Genomic DNA, 17,867 nt, shown 5'->3' with positions numbered 1-17,867 from the left:
TATTAAATTGATTTTTCACAAAATGAGTGTGTGATACTTAATTATATATGCTTCTGCTTGTTCGTGGCTCGTACATATCCTTATTCTTCTCGCGCAGTTGTACTCCTCGTTGCTATTAATGCTTGCTACTGATATGCTTAGTGTGTACATTGAGGACATAGTTAGTCGACGAAACACGTGTTTATTTGAGAAGCTTTTTCAATTAATATTTCAATAATTGTTGACTGATTACGATACACGGTGACCTCAGCGGCAAGACTTCATATGAGAACGATACGTGTGACGCAACCCTTACCGCATCGGACGTAATGGTACTGACAATTATGTTGCTTCAAGCTACATGTGCACAAGTACCAGCCTAGTAACAAAGTGGAACTTCTTCTGGCACAGATCACAGGCCTTCTCGTTACTTACCTTTGAACCTGTAACCGTACGAAACAGCAGGCGTTTCCGTGACGGACCATTCTCTTCATCGGCAGGTCCTCTTAATCGATAAGTTACTTAATTAAAAAAGAATATCTTCTATGAAAAAGAAATGTTTAAAGAAAGATGTAAAATGGTATAAGACTCACTTCCGTCGAAGATCAGGCGAACTCTTGTTCTTCATTTGCAAATCGACACAGCTAGAAGACTGATAGTGATTATTCATGCATTGGCTGTAATAATCGAGCTAGATGCGCATTTACAAAAAGCATAATTATTATTCTACTGCATCATTTGTTACGGAGAATACAGTCGACTTGCTTTTGTAAAACGTATGAGAGAAGAATTCATAGAAAATGCATTAATGAATAAAAACTAAAAGATATTTTTAATTATATAAGAAACGTAATCATAAAAGAAACTAAAATTATAAGATACAAGCAAGCTCGGACATGACCGTGGCTCAGGTGTACAATTGAAACTCCACTCCACTTTTACACCGTTTTATTATAAAATATGACAGTCGCAATCAACAGAGCAATCTTAACAGGATGAAGAATGAAAGTCAGGTCGCCTCGCCGAGGCCTCACGTTTTTTGCAGCATGGTTTTCTCGTGCACCTTGCGGTGTCTCTTCATCAGAGTATTGGACACGAAACCTTTGCCGCAATCTGGACACTGATAAGGTCTCTGGCCCGAGTGATATCGCAAGTGCAGGACCAGCGACGTCCTCTGCGTGAAGTTCCTGTCGCACTGTGGGCACACGTGCGGCTTCTCGCCTGTGTGCGTGCGCTTGTGAACGCTCAGATTTTCCTTGCTGATGAACGCCTTGTTGCACACGTCGCACTTGAAGATCTTCTCGCCCGCGTGGCCACGCTTATGCGCCAGTAATCGTCTCTTGGAGGACAGTACCGCGCCGCACAGGTCGCACAGGTGCTTCGTCGGGGCCTTGTCCGCGAATCCATGCTGATTCTTCATGTGCTTCTTCAGCAGTCGCTTGTACACGAATCTCTCCGGGCAGAAACTGCACACGTGCTTGGTCTTCGCGTGCCTCGCGCTGCTGGTCTGCTGGTCCGCGTGGTGTGCCATCAGGTGCACCGACAGATTCTTCTTGTACAGATAACACTTGCGGCAGTGCTCGCAACGATAGAGATTCTTGCTCGTGTGCGCGCTCTGATGCTCGAGGTACTCAATCTTGTGGAAGAAGCCCTTGCCGCACGTTTCGCACTTGAAGCTATAATCTTTCGCGTGTCGACGACGATGGCACTCCAGATTGGACTTCTGGTTGGTGCTGTACTCGCAGAGATCGCAGGTGAACATCTTCAGCCCCGTATGGATCAGCTTGTGGCGAGCTATGTTCATCGGGCTGCGGAAGGTCTTGTTGCACTCATTGCAGCTGAAGGCTCGGTCGATGTTGTGCAAGTTCTTCAAGTGCTCCACGAGCTTTCGCGTATGACGGAAGCAGGCCCCGCACATCACGCATTGGTGCTCCGTGCGCGACTTGCCTCTTCGTTGCCTGGAATAAGGAGAACTGGTGAAACGCGCGCTTGGCGATGAAATTTTGCACGCAGGATGAGAACTACAGTATTTTTTTTTGTTAAAAAATTAGCACTATGTTTAGCACTATATCTATGCGTATTTATGCACATTGAGATTTTTATGTAATTTGAAGAACGATTTACTTTTACTTTCGCATTATGTGAGCTACCTACCCTTCTCTTTTATCAGACGGTGTTTTTAATAGTGAATAGTAGTATAATGTGAATATAATATTATAGTTAGTTGCTTTTGTATAATGGATGAGAATTTCAGTCATTAAATTGAATGACATTTTTATATAAATTTTATATACATCAGATACGCAGAAACAAACAACATGCATGCACATACATACACGTATACATATAAGCATTTACATATTTTTCAAAATAATAATAACTTTTTTGTTATAAATTTCATATAACATCAACATATATATAATTCTAGATAATATTTCTTTTATTTAGTTTGAACGAAATACACAGTTATTTGTACACATCGTGATATTAAGAAAATGTATGTAAAATGTAATAAAATCTTTATGCAAAAATTCTAATGTTATAAAACTGTTTTTTTTAATATTATAAATCAATTTCCTAACTCATGCATAACAAAGAATTATAATTATCTTTCAGAATTTCGTTAAAATAAAAACTCTCGCTGTTTTCTATGATAAAATATATCATATAATTTAGTTACATATGTAAAAATAAAACTTATTTAATTATAACAAAGGTAAATGTTATGTAGAACAAAGATAGATTTAAAGTTATATAGATAATGAAATTTGTGATAAATAAATTTTTGAAATTTAATTAAAAATATACTAAATTAAATTTAGAAAAAATGTAAACACATTTAATTCTAAATGCATAACAAGGATCGACACAACCCATCATGTAGCTAATATTTAAGAAATAAATCCTACATATGTATGTACCGATTTCTCCACACAAATTACATTTTCAAACTAATTTCTTAAAAATAAAATTAATCTGTTAATATAATCTGATCTACCAAGGAAATAAAATTTATGAATTGATCGCAACGATCGATGTCGTGCTTTCAGGCACGTATGTGTGTGTGATCCTGTGGAATTAGATCGAATAAACTCAATGAATCACGGACGGCGAGAATTGTCATCAGTACGGCACACGAATTTAGCTATCTAACGTTATTTTGTCTTGTTGCGCAGATGCTATTCCCAGCTCTTGCGTAAAGTCCATGATTATCTTCTTAATGGATACTACAGGTAACGGCGGCAATGGACCAGGATGCCTCTTCCTGTGACAGATGAGACCAGGTTTTTGTGCAAAGGTTTGCCCACATATGTCGCAGATGTACGGCCTCTTGCCGGTGTGAATCAATATGTGTTGCTCCTGCGCGGTCTTCCGCGGGAAGGTCTTGCCGCAGACCGGACAGGAGAATGGCCGGATACCCTGATGGATTCTCAGATGAAGGTCCAGGTCCCGCTTTTGACCGAAGGTCTTGCCGCAAGTGGGACAGACGACCTTCTCCTTGCGTTCATGCCAGATTAGATGCTGGTCGAGATTTTCCTGCGTGGTCAGACCACGCTTGCATATTTTGCACTCGTAGGCCGGCTTGTAGTGACGGTACTTCATGTGCGCCTTTATGGCGGGCACGTTCTTGCAGGCGTGGCCGCAGATACTACAAATGATGGGTGGTTCGCCGCTGTGCACCTGATTCGTGTGCTGCTTCAGGTCGTTCTTGATCTTGAACTGCTTCTTGCAGACCGTGCAGGAATACTGAAAGCCGCTGGTGTGCTTCCGTATGAAGTGGTCCTTCAGGGTGCATTTGTTGTTGCTCTTGTACTCGCAGATGCTGCAAGGATAAAGCAGAGGTCCGTGGGCCTTCTCAACGTGGCGTTTCAGATCCCGCTTCAGACTAAAACTCTGGCAGCAGCTTTGGCACTGATACTTGTGCTGGTTCATGTGCTTTATCATGGTAGCCTTCTGGCTAAAACGCTTCCCGCACGTAGCGCATTCCAACATGAGCTCCGATTTTCTCCTCTCAACTCTGGTCTGATTGAATCTCTGCTTTCTGGTGTCTTTCTTCGTACAATGATTCTCCTGCTTCGATAGGTTTCTTTTCTTCACAATGTGTCGTTTGATTCTATTCGGTAACGAGTTGTACTCGGGTGTGCATTCTATACTCTCAATCAGCGAGTGTTCTGAATTACTGGTATCCACGACGTTCAGAGGATCCACAGATGAGTCACTAAAACATAAATAATAATCGAATTAAATTTTGTTAACGATCATATGCAAATCTATCACTGGATATTGAGCTTACTTACTTGAGGTATTAAGTGTCGAATTTTTTCCAGTTTTTTTAGTAGAAAATATTTTTAATCTACAAAAAGAATGCGAAAAATATAAGGAATATAACTACCTCGAATTAGAGAGAGAGAGAAAGAGAGAGAGAGAGAGATCGCGAATATATAAATCACGTACTTTGTCTGGCATACAATACTTTTATATTTAGCATTCCAAGATTAACAAAAATAAAATGTAAATATTTTAAAAGTAATTTTTACTTATATGATATAAAGTTTTTAACGGATCTATTTTAACAAAAATTAAATGACAGTATCAATATTAATCTATATTCATCCAAAATTTTATTATCGAAATATTTTCTTATATAGTGATAGCTTGAATAACAATTATTATATAGCATAATTTATAATTTTGCATTAAGAGTAGTTAAATACGCGTTATAATGATAGTTAAACATGAAAATAACATCGATATCATAGTTCTGACTTAAGCAAATAAGATATTGTTCTCCAATTCTTATTATACTCGTTATTATGCATCTTATAGGAACGTATATAATAAATGCAACAAGATTTATAAAAATTTATAAACATTTATTGCAAACTGAGTACAAAATACAATAGAAAAATTAAAAGACATTCAAATTTAAAAAATGTTATATAAAACAGACTATGTATATGTATCATTATAACAAATTCTCACCAACGGATATACACATGTTATCAATATGCAAAAGATTCTAGATTTTACAGTCCAAAATGCACACGATAACGTATTAAGTGCATCTAGCAAAAAATCTATTCAATCTTTACGAGCGCATTTTTTGTCGCGTACTCTCTCGTAAATTCCGTGACAATGTTCTTGATGGAGACCACTGGTAACGGAGGCAGCGGACCCGGATGTCTCTTCCTGTGGCAGATCAAACCGGGTTTCTGGGCGAACGCCTGGCCGCAGATATCGCAGATATAAGGTCTCTTGCCGGTGTGGATCAGCACGTGTTGCTCCTGAGCCGTTTGTCGTCGGAACGTTTTGCCGCATACGGGACACGGGAACGGCTTTACCCCAGTATGCACTCTCATGTGCGAGTCGAGATCGCGTCCGCGAAATCTCTTGCCGCAGGTAGGACAGAGCACCTTCTCCCTGGTCTCGTGCCACGTGAGATGCTGCTCCAGATTCTCCTGCGTGGTCATACCCCGCCGGCATATCCGACAGACGAACTCTGGCTTGTAGTGCCTGTACTTCATGTGCGCCTTCAGCGCATGGAGGTTCTTGCTGAAGTGGCCGCACACGTCGCACACTATCGGCGGCGCGCCGCTGTGGTTCTGCTTCACGTGATGATTCAGGGCCTTCTTGATCTTGAACTGTTTGCCGCAGGTGTCACATGCGTAGTCGTAGTTGCTCGTATGCAGTCGGATATAGTGGTTCTTCAGGGTACCCTTGTTGTTGCTCTTGTACTTGCACACGCTGCACTCGTACACTTGCTGCCGGTGATTCTTCTCGACGTGGGCAGCCAGGTAACGCCGTAAGCTGAAAGTCCTCGGGCAGTCGGTGCACTTGTGCCTGTGTTGCTTCAGGTGCTCCACGAGATTGCTCTTCTTCGGGAACTTGCGGCGACAATGATCGCATTCCACGCACATCGCTTTCCTCCTCGTCGCCCGATTCCCTTCGGCAAGTCGCGGATTGGATTCCCTGGCCGTTAAGTCTGCGTTTATCTGTCCCATTATTCGTTCCTCGTGATCCATCGACAGTTTCTTCCTTCTCGTCCGTTCGCATTCGTTTTTGGCGAATGATTTCTGAACGACACTGAATTCGACTTTCAACGGATCTGCAACTCTAAAACACAAAAAACAAAAGTTTGCGTTATCATTTGATAAGTCAACGAAACGATCGATTATGCCTACTGATCAGAATCGTGTAAGGTTCGACGATGGACGAGGAAGTGGTCAAAATTAATCTAATAACGATTACAGAGGCGGTTTAATAACTATTTAAATATTTTATTGTCGTCACGTAACTGTCAAGTTACCTTCCTAATCATGATCGGAAGTCTGCGGGAATTTACGAGACTTTAGGTATTGACAAAAGTGCGGCTTTTCACGATGCAACGCGAGACTTTCGGACCACCTAAAAACAAAGAGCGTGCTTCAGTAATATTATTTAATTGTATGTAAATGATAAACGAATGACTTACCTTACGACATACGAGCGAACTCTATACGAATGAACATGTTGTAATTATTGAACAATCAATACATCGGACAATTCTCGAAGAACGTGATTTGGATTAATTGCTTATATATTTTAAGTAAATTAGCTGTACACATGTACAGTAGTCATATAAGTTGAACTGCACTTGTTACAAAATGTAGCGTTATTTAACATCCTTAACAGAAAAGATGCGTTATACCTGAGGAAAAACAACAAATCTCTTACATTGTAATTACGATCTGTGATAACATAACTTGGGAGTACTTATAAAAACATCACGCATTCCTTGAAAATCTATCTTTACTCTAGAAAAATCCATGTGTTATTCTTTTTCTCTAAAGGAGGAGCTGCTTAAGCGATTACTTCGTATAATTCCTCGTGAGCTCGCCGGATTCGTACCCGCCACGCGAATTAAGAATTTGATAAATTTTTGGTTTTGCTTATGTAATTTTTCACGAACTCGCTCACGATGCCTATCACGGATATGTCCGGCAACGGCCCGAGCGGACCGGGATGTAACTTTCTGTGGCACATTAGGGCAGCCCTTCGCGAGTATTTTATTCCGCAAACGTCGCACGTATAGAGCGGACTGTTCATGTGCGTCAAGATATGTTGCACTTGGATCTTTCGCTTCTCGAAAGCCTTCCGGCAGACTGGACACACGTAGGGGTTGTTCCCGCCGTGTATCGCCACGTGCTTCCTCAGATCGCGCTTGTTGAAGAAAGTCTCTCCACACGTGGTGCAGATGTAGGTGTCCGGATTCGCGGAGTGCCGTGCAGCCTCGTGCCGTCGCATGTGCGACTCCAGGGAAGCTGGCGTGGCAACGCGCCGCTTGCAGATTCCGCATTGGTAGCCAGACTTGAGGTGAACGAGTCGGGTGTGCGCCTTCAGGGCGGTAAAGCTCTTGTAGATGCGTCTGCAGATGGTGCACGCTATAGAGAGGCTACAGTGATGCCTGTACATGTGCCGCTGGATGCCAACCTTCGACTGGTACACCTTGTTGCAGACGCTGCAGTTATTATAAAGTGGATCTAAGTGTTTTGTAGCGAAGTGCTCCATCATGTCTGGTACGTTCCACGTGACAAAGTAGCACAGCTGACAGGAGTACTTGGGCTCCCCGTGATTCATGACCATATGAATCTCCAGCTTGTCTGGCGACACGAATCGCTCGTTGCACAGTTTGCACGTATTCTTGTGTATTTGCATGTGCTTCATCAGACTCCCTTTCGTTCGGCACGGGAACGAGCAGGTACCGCATGCGTAGTGGAACCGCAATGATCTCACTATCCCCCGGTTCTCTTTACTGCTCTCAGTACTGCTTATCTCGACCGCATGTGTGGACGTCGAAGAGGTCAAGAACGCGTGGGCTTCCTGAACGCCTTCGATCTTGATCTCATTAGCCTCCAGCAGATCGGTTAATCTACGACATAAAACAAATTTCGGTCATAAAGGCCCAAAAATATAAAGAGTGCCTCTTTATATTTTTCCTCTACTAACTTATCTGCTTTGCCCGAAAGTACTGTTTTTATAGCCGATTTTATAAAAAAACTATAAGCTTGATATTCTATTAAAAATTGCAAAGATCATACAGAGGGAAATCTCGCGATAATAATTTTATAAAATTTATGAATATACTTTAATGAATATTCCAGTACGTATTTCTCTTTAAATTACTTGGCTACTAAAATAGACACTCCACACACACGCATATACATACATACATACATACATACATGTACTTTTAAACATTAGTATTTGTAATATTCTGTATTTCTGTATTATTAGTATATGTAATATTCTGAAAAATATCTAAAATAGTATTGTAACGCTCGTATTGCAAACATTCGCGGATTAAGAGTATTTTCTTGCTTCAATCTAAATATTAAAAAAAGATAAAAACAATTTTCTCGTAAGAATACAATTTATTACAACATTAAGACCCTCTTCTAATACAGTTTAACTCTTCCTCTTCTATGCAAATTTTCTCACCGCGACTTCTTGTAAAGATCAGCCTGATTGCGATTAACATTGCTCGGTTTTAATGTCTTCTAATAAAACAATATAATCTCTTCCCTGCTTTCCTCTTCAGTAGGTCCTCAATCACACAATCTGCAGATATCGACAGTAACTGGATGTTTCTTGCATCATCAGTCCCGGTTTCTGCGTGAAATTGCGACAAGTCGTACATGCACGGTCTAACACCAGTATGCATCAACACATACTGCTTATATATCCTTTGTCACCTGAACATCTTGCCGCAAACCATAGTCATACGGCATGATATCGTCGTGGACCTTGTGTACTTCTTTAGAGAAACGGCTAAGAGTCTTATCGCACACCTGGCACAAGACATTCTCACGACGATTGTACAATTCACGGTATTCCGCCAGCGACTCTTTCGTCGCCAGTTTCCTCTTGCACGTGGCACGGGAATCTGCGATCGCTGTAAGCAGACTGAGGTGATTTCTTCAGGGCAACCGAGTTCCTGTAGGTCTTGCCGCAGACGTTGCACATCACCTACCGGCCGTCCCTATGATAGATGATTTGCGTGTTCATATGCAGGTCATTCTTCATTTTGAAGCAGAACTTATCGCATATATTGCACACGTAATCGTGGTCTTCCGTTTCCTCAGATGCTCTCGTAACGATTGCATTTGCAGACGACATCGCACTCGCAAGGATACAATTCTGCAGGAGCATACATTTTTTCTAAGTATTGCTGCAATTTGTTTGAAGAATTTCTTGCAACGTCAGCAGAAGTGCGGATGACATCTTGCTACGATTTTTCAGCTGCGAGACGTTAACGAGATCAGTGACGTTACACGTTCTTACTCAGCTTCTCTTTCATTAGAGACAACTTTCTTGATATTCTCGTCATGTACTTGCACTTTGCCTTTGGAAGAAATAGAAGCAACAAATGTGGTTTTCTCGGTTTAGTTTTTACGTGCAGATTTATATTTAATTTATAGTTTCCTGTATAACTTTTCCCCTCACAAAGAGAATCCACAATTGCAATACGTTGTTCTTTGTGAATTTTTAAAGGATCCGTGAGAGTTATACTCCTGCAAGTTTAAAAACAAAATAATAATAATTACTAAAATCGCGACACAATCATTTAATGTAAAAATATACTTATCTCTTATTGCGATTTTACGAAATATTTCGTAAAAGTTGGATTATCTTCGACGGTGACATGTACGTAAAAATCTCATCAAGCATCAGTTTTTGCAACAAGATCATGATCTTAATATTAACTTACCATACTACTAACTATACTAATTATATATACGTTTAGACTAATTTATAGAAAAATTTTATTGTTTTAAAAATATTTATTTCAGACGGAAATCTCTATATGCTTGTGCACATATCTTCGTATAATTTTATTCAACACAGTTATCTTAGAAAAAATAATTTTATGCCAATGTCTACATATAGAGCTATTCAATACGCTTATAAAATGATATTGATATATATATACTAGATAGCACATATCATACATAAAGGGCTCAACAAAATAGTTTTAATTTGCCCCATAGATTTTATATAACATAAAATAAGATATTATGAGAATAAAATATTTTGAGATGATAAAATAAGATTTTATGTAAATAAGCTATTTTTTCATAGAACTATTTCAGATTTTGAAGAATTCTTTCAGAATTTGTTCTGCAATAAGCAACAATGATCATATCTCCGTGCAAAATACATTTCTTCATACAAAATAACAATTCTGAATAACAGAAAATTGTTTATTGTACAATGTACTAATATATGCAGAAAATGAAGATATATGTATATCATCGTATATATTTTGAAATAAATTACTTCAAATGTACTATAAAATTAGTAAGTTTTACTTAAAAAATTTTCGCTATTATTTAATTTGCGATAAAAGAAGTCCTTACTCTCCCTAGAAATTCCTACTATCCTTAAAGCAAAAAGCATTTAAAAAATATAAATGTTCTCCTCTCTCTTTCTCTATCTGATATTTTGTAATATTTTTTCTCTTTATAAAATCAGCATTAAAGTTAGCAATAACTTTATTAAATGATAATTATTTTTTCATCAATAAAATAGTTTTGTTTATTAGGTTGTTTATTTGTTTAGTTGATTTATTAAATAATTAATTAAAATGTTATTATAAAATGCAAACAAAATCTACTTAAAAATGCCATTAATAAAACTGAAAAAGAATTTTATTTCACTAATTGTGATTTCATTAATTTTGAGTGCGATACATGCTATCCAGTAAACCGTCATCAATTTATAATCATATTTGAAATTACATATATTTTATTAATTCGAAATCCTTTGAAACACTGAATTAAAGTGCAGAATTTGTTTGTCCTATCTTTTGGAAATATGTGTAATTTACATTAGCTAATAATGTAATTCTATACATCTTAAATCTATGTTTGTTTCATATATCTATTTTCAAGGATTTATTCAAACTTTGGATACAAACAAATTCCATTGTAGATTGCTACTCTTCAACACTGGCCACATTTTTATCGGCAATAAAATATTTTCATGATAAACATTTGTATTTCTTATTTTTTACTTTCGCAATAAACAAAAAATATTTATCTCGTTTCAGAATTCAAGTCTAAAAGTTGTAGCTGTTTTTAAGAAATATATAGTGTAACATACATTACGTCACAATGTTTACAGAAAAAAATAAGATAAAATTACTTTATGTTAAGGTTTATATTAAGTATATATTATATACTTAATATAAGTATATACATATATCATGTATTTAATATATACTTAATAAAGTCATATTATAATTGGTAGAATAGAGAACGACGATAAGTGTTGTGCGATTTTAAATGTGACCAACAAACAATAATCGTGTGAATCGAGAATTCTGCAAGCTTCAAACGAAGTTTTTGAGCCTTACAACTGCTGTCTGAAGTTTATGTTTCCGTTATGTAGAAAGTGTCAAGTGTCCCGTTATTTTCATGCGCACAAGGCAACGTACGATCCCGCAATTTTCCTACTTTAGACATTGGTAAAAAAGACTTCGCATCCTATGCACCTATACATCCACCGTGAACATGGATATCACCGAGCCGAGGAGTTCACGCTTCTTCAATATCTTCAATATTATCCTCTTTATTTCGCGCGTTTATCTCCTGTAAGTATCCGTCAGTGAATTCTTTTACGATGTCTGCGATCGGCATAACGGGTAACGGTGGATGAGGACCAGGATGAGTCTTTCTGTGGCAGATCAAGCCTGGCTTCTGCGTGAACGCCTTGCCGCAAATGTCGCACTCGAATGGTCGCTTGCCGGTGTGGATTAGCAAATGTTGGCGCAGCTGCGATCGTCTGGCGAAGGGCTTCTTGCAGATCATACAAGAGTGTGGCTTGCATCCCGTGTGGACTACCATGTGCCTCTTGAAGGAATCCTTCTTCGTGAATGTCTTACCGCACTCGGCGCAGACTATCTTCTCATGCTTCTCGTGCTGCGTCAGTAGATGTTGATCCAGGTTCTCCTGCGTGACCATGCGTCTCTTGCAGATATGACACTCGTACTTCGGTTTGTAATGCGCCCATTTCTGGTGTACGTATAGTGAGCCGCTGTTCAGGCATAGTTTGCCGCACACGTTGCATTTAACGGGTTTCTCCTTGTGGTGGAATCGTATGTGATTTGTCAGGTCACCCTTGACCTTGAATTTCTTTGGGCAGAAGTCACATTGGTGCTCGTATCGGTCTGTGTGCTTCCTGATGAAATGCGACTGCAACGAATGTTTCGACCGGCAAACGAATCCGCAAGCCGCACACGGGAACATCGTATTGCTAGACCGTTTCCTGGACCAAGTCTCATGTTTCCTCTCCAGATGCACGGCAAACGAACTCTTCTTCAGAGTTCTGTAATCGCACACGGCGCATATGTAGGCACCGTCCTCCTTGATACACACTTTCTTTTTGTGCGTCCACGCTACGTGTTTCCTAAAGGCTATAGATGAATCGAATACTTCCGAGCATACTCTACACTTCAAGACTCCGCTTGGATTCTTCACAGGCGCTTTCGTCACCACCACGTTATCGCTGGGAGAGTCTAACATTTCTTCCTCAAGGTACTCGATCTCTCCCTCATCATCATTGTACGCGTCCTCCGTCTGGTACTCATTCGTCTTCACATCCAACTCCGCAGACGAGAGCTTTTCGATCGTCACCATGCTGCCCTGTACCTTCACCTGGTACAGATCACCTGATACAGCCTTGTCGTCTGTCGCTTCGCTGATTCCATTGAGGGTAATCGGTTTCTCATCTGTTTCGTCCTGCTCCTCGAAATTGCCGTTAAAGATGTTCTCGTCCTCATCGTCCTCATACAGTCTTTCCTCCATAGAATCATACTGCGAACCCTCCTCTTCAAATAGTTCCTCCTTCATTTCGGTTACATCGTCCTCCTTCATTTCCTCTAAATGCTCCTCTTCTACTGGCTCCTCCAAATCTTCTTCCAGTCGCTCCTCCATTTGCTCCTCCAGGTGACCTGATAAGCTTTCGTCCAACAAAGACGTATCATCTTCAGGCACAAACGCGTAATATGATCTGCCATTTAATTCCATAATCTGCCATTTCTTCATTACCACGGATTCTTTATCAAAGATGAAAATACCACGAGAATTGTATGCATCTACTTGGTACCTGAAACATCAAGGAATGGAGTGATTATTATAAAGAACAATTAACGTAACATGTATTGATACCGTAATAAGTTACACGCTACGAAATATATAATTTATTATATAGTCCTAGATAGATTTAAAATATAGGTGAGATCAACGAAGGTGTGTACTCACAAATGAGCAGCTAAAACTACCTTTCTCGTCGATCAGCATTGCAGTCCGTTGCGACCTGCATTAGTTACGAAACAGTCATAAAATGGGGAAAACCGAATATTAAATTTTAATAAAATAAAACACATTATTGTACACATCTAGTATAATCAATAATATTTATTTTAACAATTTTAAGAACATATTTTATAGCTTTATTTCTAAATAAGTTGTAGTGATATTATATTGATACAAAAGAAGTGAAAAATGAATAACAAATGCTAAGTATTATTTAGAACATAAATAACAATAGAATATGAAATTAGACAATTTTAATATATAAATAATGTTACAATCATAATTGACTTAAAATCTATAAAATCAAACAATACTTAACTCTCAAGTAATCTTAATTTAAATCTTAATTCAAGACTCTTTGTAACTTATAAACATTTCTTTCTCAAATTTTTAAGTTTGGTAACACACATAAGATACAAAAAGTTAAACTAAAAAATAATGATATTCTTATCTAGTTATCATGATATTGGAAAAAGATTCATAATAACTGTCGCATTTTATTATATAATTATACTTTTCAATCTTCACAAGCTGCATTATTTTCAATACATTTTTGCAACTACAATTAGTAACATACTAGTTCTCTATTAATCTTTTTTTTATATTTGTGCCAACGTTATCTGTCACATTACAAATAGCTTTGCGACCTTCTTCTACATTTCAACTACCAATTATGCTCAGCAAAATGTCATTACTTTATCGCAAATGTGAACATATGCATGTTTGTTCATTAAACGAGATAAAAGAAGAAAATAAAATGTAAGGCACAACAACGTTTAATTCCTGCATTTAATCTCTTCACTTCTTTATGAACTCCTTTAGGATATGGTCGATGTGTATCACCGGTAAAGGTGGCAGAGTCCCCGAATGGATCTTCCGGTGGCAAATCAGGCCAGCCTTCTGCGCGAAGGACTTGCCGCACACGTCGCATCCATAGATACGTTCACCGGTGTGCAGAAGGAGATGCTGGCTGAGACTGCTGTGCCTGGCGAACGCTCTACCGCACACCTTACAATCGTATGGCTTATCGCCGGTGTGGATCCTCATGTGCTTCCTTAGGTCATAGTTCTCGAAGAAGGTCTTGCCACACTCCTCGCACACTGATTTCTCCTTTCTCTCGTGCTGCGTCAGCACATGCTGGTCCAGATTCTCCTGCGTGACGAGCCGTCGGTGGCACCGCGGACACTCGTACTTCGCCTTATAGTGCGCGTGCTTCTGATGCGTGTACAGGCTGTGACTGTTGCGGCACGTCTTGCCGCACACGTCGCACATCACCGGAGACTCCCGATGATTGAGCCTAGTGTGCGTGGTAAGGTCACCCTTGATCTTGAACTCCTTGCCGCAGTACTCGCACGAATAGTCATAGTGCTGCGTGTGTTTGCGCACAAAGTGCGAGCGCAGGGTTTCCTTGCGGGCGCACACCAGGCCGCAGACAATGCACGTGAACTCTTGCTTGCGCTTGCCGCTCGCAGCACAGTTATCATCGTCCACGGTGCCTCCCTCGTGCTTCTCAGCCAGATGCGCGATCATCGTGGATCTCTTGTTGCATCGAAAGTCACATGCCACACATGAGAGCGCCTCCTGATTCCGCGGCACCGTATCGGTGAACGTGGTGCTCTTCTTCACGCTCAGTTCCACCGTTCGCGGCTCAATTTCCGTGTGCGTGAGTCTGTGCCGCTTCAGCAAATACCTGTTCTTGAAGCGTTTAGGACAAGCGTCGCAGACGAGCGAAATACGTATATGATCCTTTTCTTGGAACTTTCTTTCTTGCTTGCATTCAGCGATGGGTGCTTTCCCACGAGTTTCTTCTTTCGTTACTGCGTCAATGAGAACGCTCACCGCTGGCCTCCTACAACATTACGAAAGAACATCTTTATTACGGTTCTGCAATTCAGATACTTATAGATCTTTGGCTACTTACATTCAAATCTAAAATTTGCGAAGACATTGGTACAAGTAGAATTAAGAGAAATCTCTCATTCCCTTTACTTGATATTTGAAAACAGAAATTGTTAATGTGGGATATATAAGCATGACACAATTTAATAGAACACAACATAGTTATGATATATTTATTATTACAGAATATATATGATAAAATATGCTATAATTTGATAAAGTAATCTGGTAACAATTGTATTTTATTAGATCTCTTCATGTTTTAAGGGTAACTCTTGATCGCACCTAATATGTTGTACAATTCCTGAAAATTCCTAAAATTATAGGCGATTAAAAATTTAGGAATTATTTTCGAAAAATTAATTGCAATTTTCGTAAACTAGCTATATGTGAAGTCTTTTCTGTTGAAATAGATTTTCTCGCAATTTTAAAACTATTATTTTATATTTACGAGCTGGTTTACAATTAGAAACATAGTTATTCATCATAAACGTACCTACATAAAAAACTGTTACATATACAACATCCAGATTAGTATGATCGACTTTCCTGAAATAAAAATAAAGATTAACATATTAACAAAATTTGATTTTAGAAAAGATCAGATCAATTAGACAAATGTTACTTACACCAGCCTGAAATAATTTTTGAAAATAAAAAGAAAATATCAGTTTGCTATTATTTACGCAAATTAGATACACTAAGCAAATATTCCGAATTTAGTAAACACATCTCAAATTCTTTGTTATTGTATTATTATTACAGAAATCTTTTGTGGATTTTCCGTAAATGTTATAATTATGTATAATTTATTATACTTACATCTAATTGCTTCTTATTTATTATTTGTACTATTCCTATGTTTACAATAAAGCACATTTGTAAAAGTATTTTGATACAATTATGCTTATTTTTTAACAATAACTGAAAAAATAAGCTTTTGCGGAAAAAAAGTATATTCGATATTAATTAAATTAGTAATATTCTTATCACACATATATACATATATACGCACACCTTGCATAAAGAACTCTTTTTTTTATTAAAATACGTTCTGCTATTTACATCACATTGATGGAATCCACGTTTATATGTATGCTATTTCCGTGCAATCATGAGAATAATATACAACATAAAAATTAAACTTATTCATATATGTACTATTATTTTTAAATGTTATATAAACTAAAAATATATCAGCATAACAATAATAAATCGATGTATAATTCTCCGAAGTATCATACAATTCAGTTTTCGACATTTTTTTATAAGATCGACATTAAATTGCATTTTCCATACATTTATCAAAATTCTTGACACAAAGGAATATGATTTGTCTTATCTCGATGAAATCAAATTTTCCGTATAATTTTCAAAACAAAATAAATGTTTGATACATTGAAGATTTGCTGTTAGATCTCACAGAATTCTCGCAAGAACGAATATTTACAGGACAATTATTCCTTCTTCATGAAGTCACTAAGAATGTGCTCAATGTGCACCACCGGCAACGGGGGATGCACACCAGGGTGCGATTTCCGGTGACAGATTAATCCGGGCTTCTGCGTGAAAGCCTTCCCACAAATATCACAAATGTACGGCCGCTTGCCCGTATGGATCAGCAGATGCTGTCTGTAAGCTGTCCTGCGAGCGAATGCCTTGCCGCAAATATGACACTCGTACGGCCGATCGCCGGTATGCGTCATCATGTGCTGCTTCAGCCGGTGATTCTCCGTGAACGACTTGCCACACTCCTCGCACATGAAACTTTCCCTGCGCTCGTGCTGCAACAGAATGTGCTGATCCAGATTCTCCTGCGTGACCATCCGCCTCTTGCAAATCTCGCATTCGTATTTAGGCTTGAAGTGCGCCCACTTCTGGTGCACGTAGAGCGAATTGCTGTTGGAGCAAGTCTTGCCGCAGACGTCGCAGACTATGGGGCCCTCCTTGTGCTTGAAGCGCACGTGCAGCCGCATGTCCCCCTTCACCTTAAATTTCTTGCCGCAGTACTCGCAATCATATTTGTACTCGGAGCCATGCTTCCGCTCGAGGTGTTCCTTCAGCTGGCGTCGGCTCTGACACTTAAAGCCGCACGCGTCGCACGAGTAATCCTGCGGCTTGGCAGCACTCTTGCCTCTCATGCGTTTGCCCGTACGTTTTGCGGAATGTTTCCTACTGATGTGCGAATTAAAGGTTGACTTATTCGTGCTCTCGTAACTGCAAAAGTCGCAACTGTACAACGTCACCTCTTCCGCATCATCCTTCAAATCTCGCTCGTGCACTGTATCCCGATGATGCTGCAACATCTGCATCAACGGGAAACAAATGTTGCAGTCATCGCACGCGTAAACTTTGGTATCTTCCTCGTTGTGCAATTCATCTTCGTCCATAACTAGAATTCTACCTATGGATGATGCGTTCTCATTCTCTATCTTTACGTACAAATTGTTCAATGCCTCTGTATATGCCACATTGTCATTGTTTGCCATCACGAAGGAATCCTCCGTATGGGCGACGCTGGCTTCTGCGTTTTCCCGTTTCAAACTGCATTGATCCGTCTTCACCTTCTTTGGTGTCCGATTCACTGGAAGGAAGGCATAATAGAGACATCCGTCCAAATCAACTATTTGCCAC

At 39.2% G+C, this 17,867-nt stretch overlaps 1 protein-coding gene across 1 annotated transcript in view; it reads right to left on the bottom strand.

Annotated features, from left to right (window-relative positions):
• Positions 1-910: 910 nt before the first annotated feature.
• The window catches only part of LOC105281278, a 58,196-nt gene continuing 41,239 nt past the window's right edge, over positions 911-17,867 (bottom strand). Inside the window, exons 5-9 of the mRNA XM_026969610.1 lie at positions 14,197-15,183; positions 11,560-13,113; positions 5,095-6,093; positions 3,176-4,198; positions 911-1,952 (exon numbers count right to left, since the gene is read on the bottom strand). Of these exons, the coding sequence (XP_026825411.1) occupies positions 1,010-1,952; positions 3,176-4,198; positions 5,095-6,093; positions 11,560-13,113; positions 14,197-15,183 (5,506 nt within the window). The 3' untranslated portion in view covers positions 911-1,009. The remainder of the gene's footprint in view (positions 1,953-3,175; positions 4,199-5,094; positions 6,094-11,559; positions 13,114-14,196; positions 15,184-17,867) is intronic.

This window comes from Ooceraea biroi, chromosome 5 (genome assembly GCF_003672135.1).
Source record: "Ooceraea biroi isolate clonal line C1 chromosome 5, Obir_v5.4, whole genome shotgun sequence".
NCBI lineage: Eukaryota > Metazoa > Arthropoda > Insecta > Hymenoptera > Formicidae > Ooceraea > Ooceraea biroi.
Note: the sequence above shows the minus strand (reverse complement) of the source record. Positions and strands in the feature narration are given on the sequence as shown.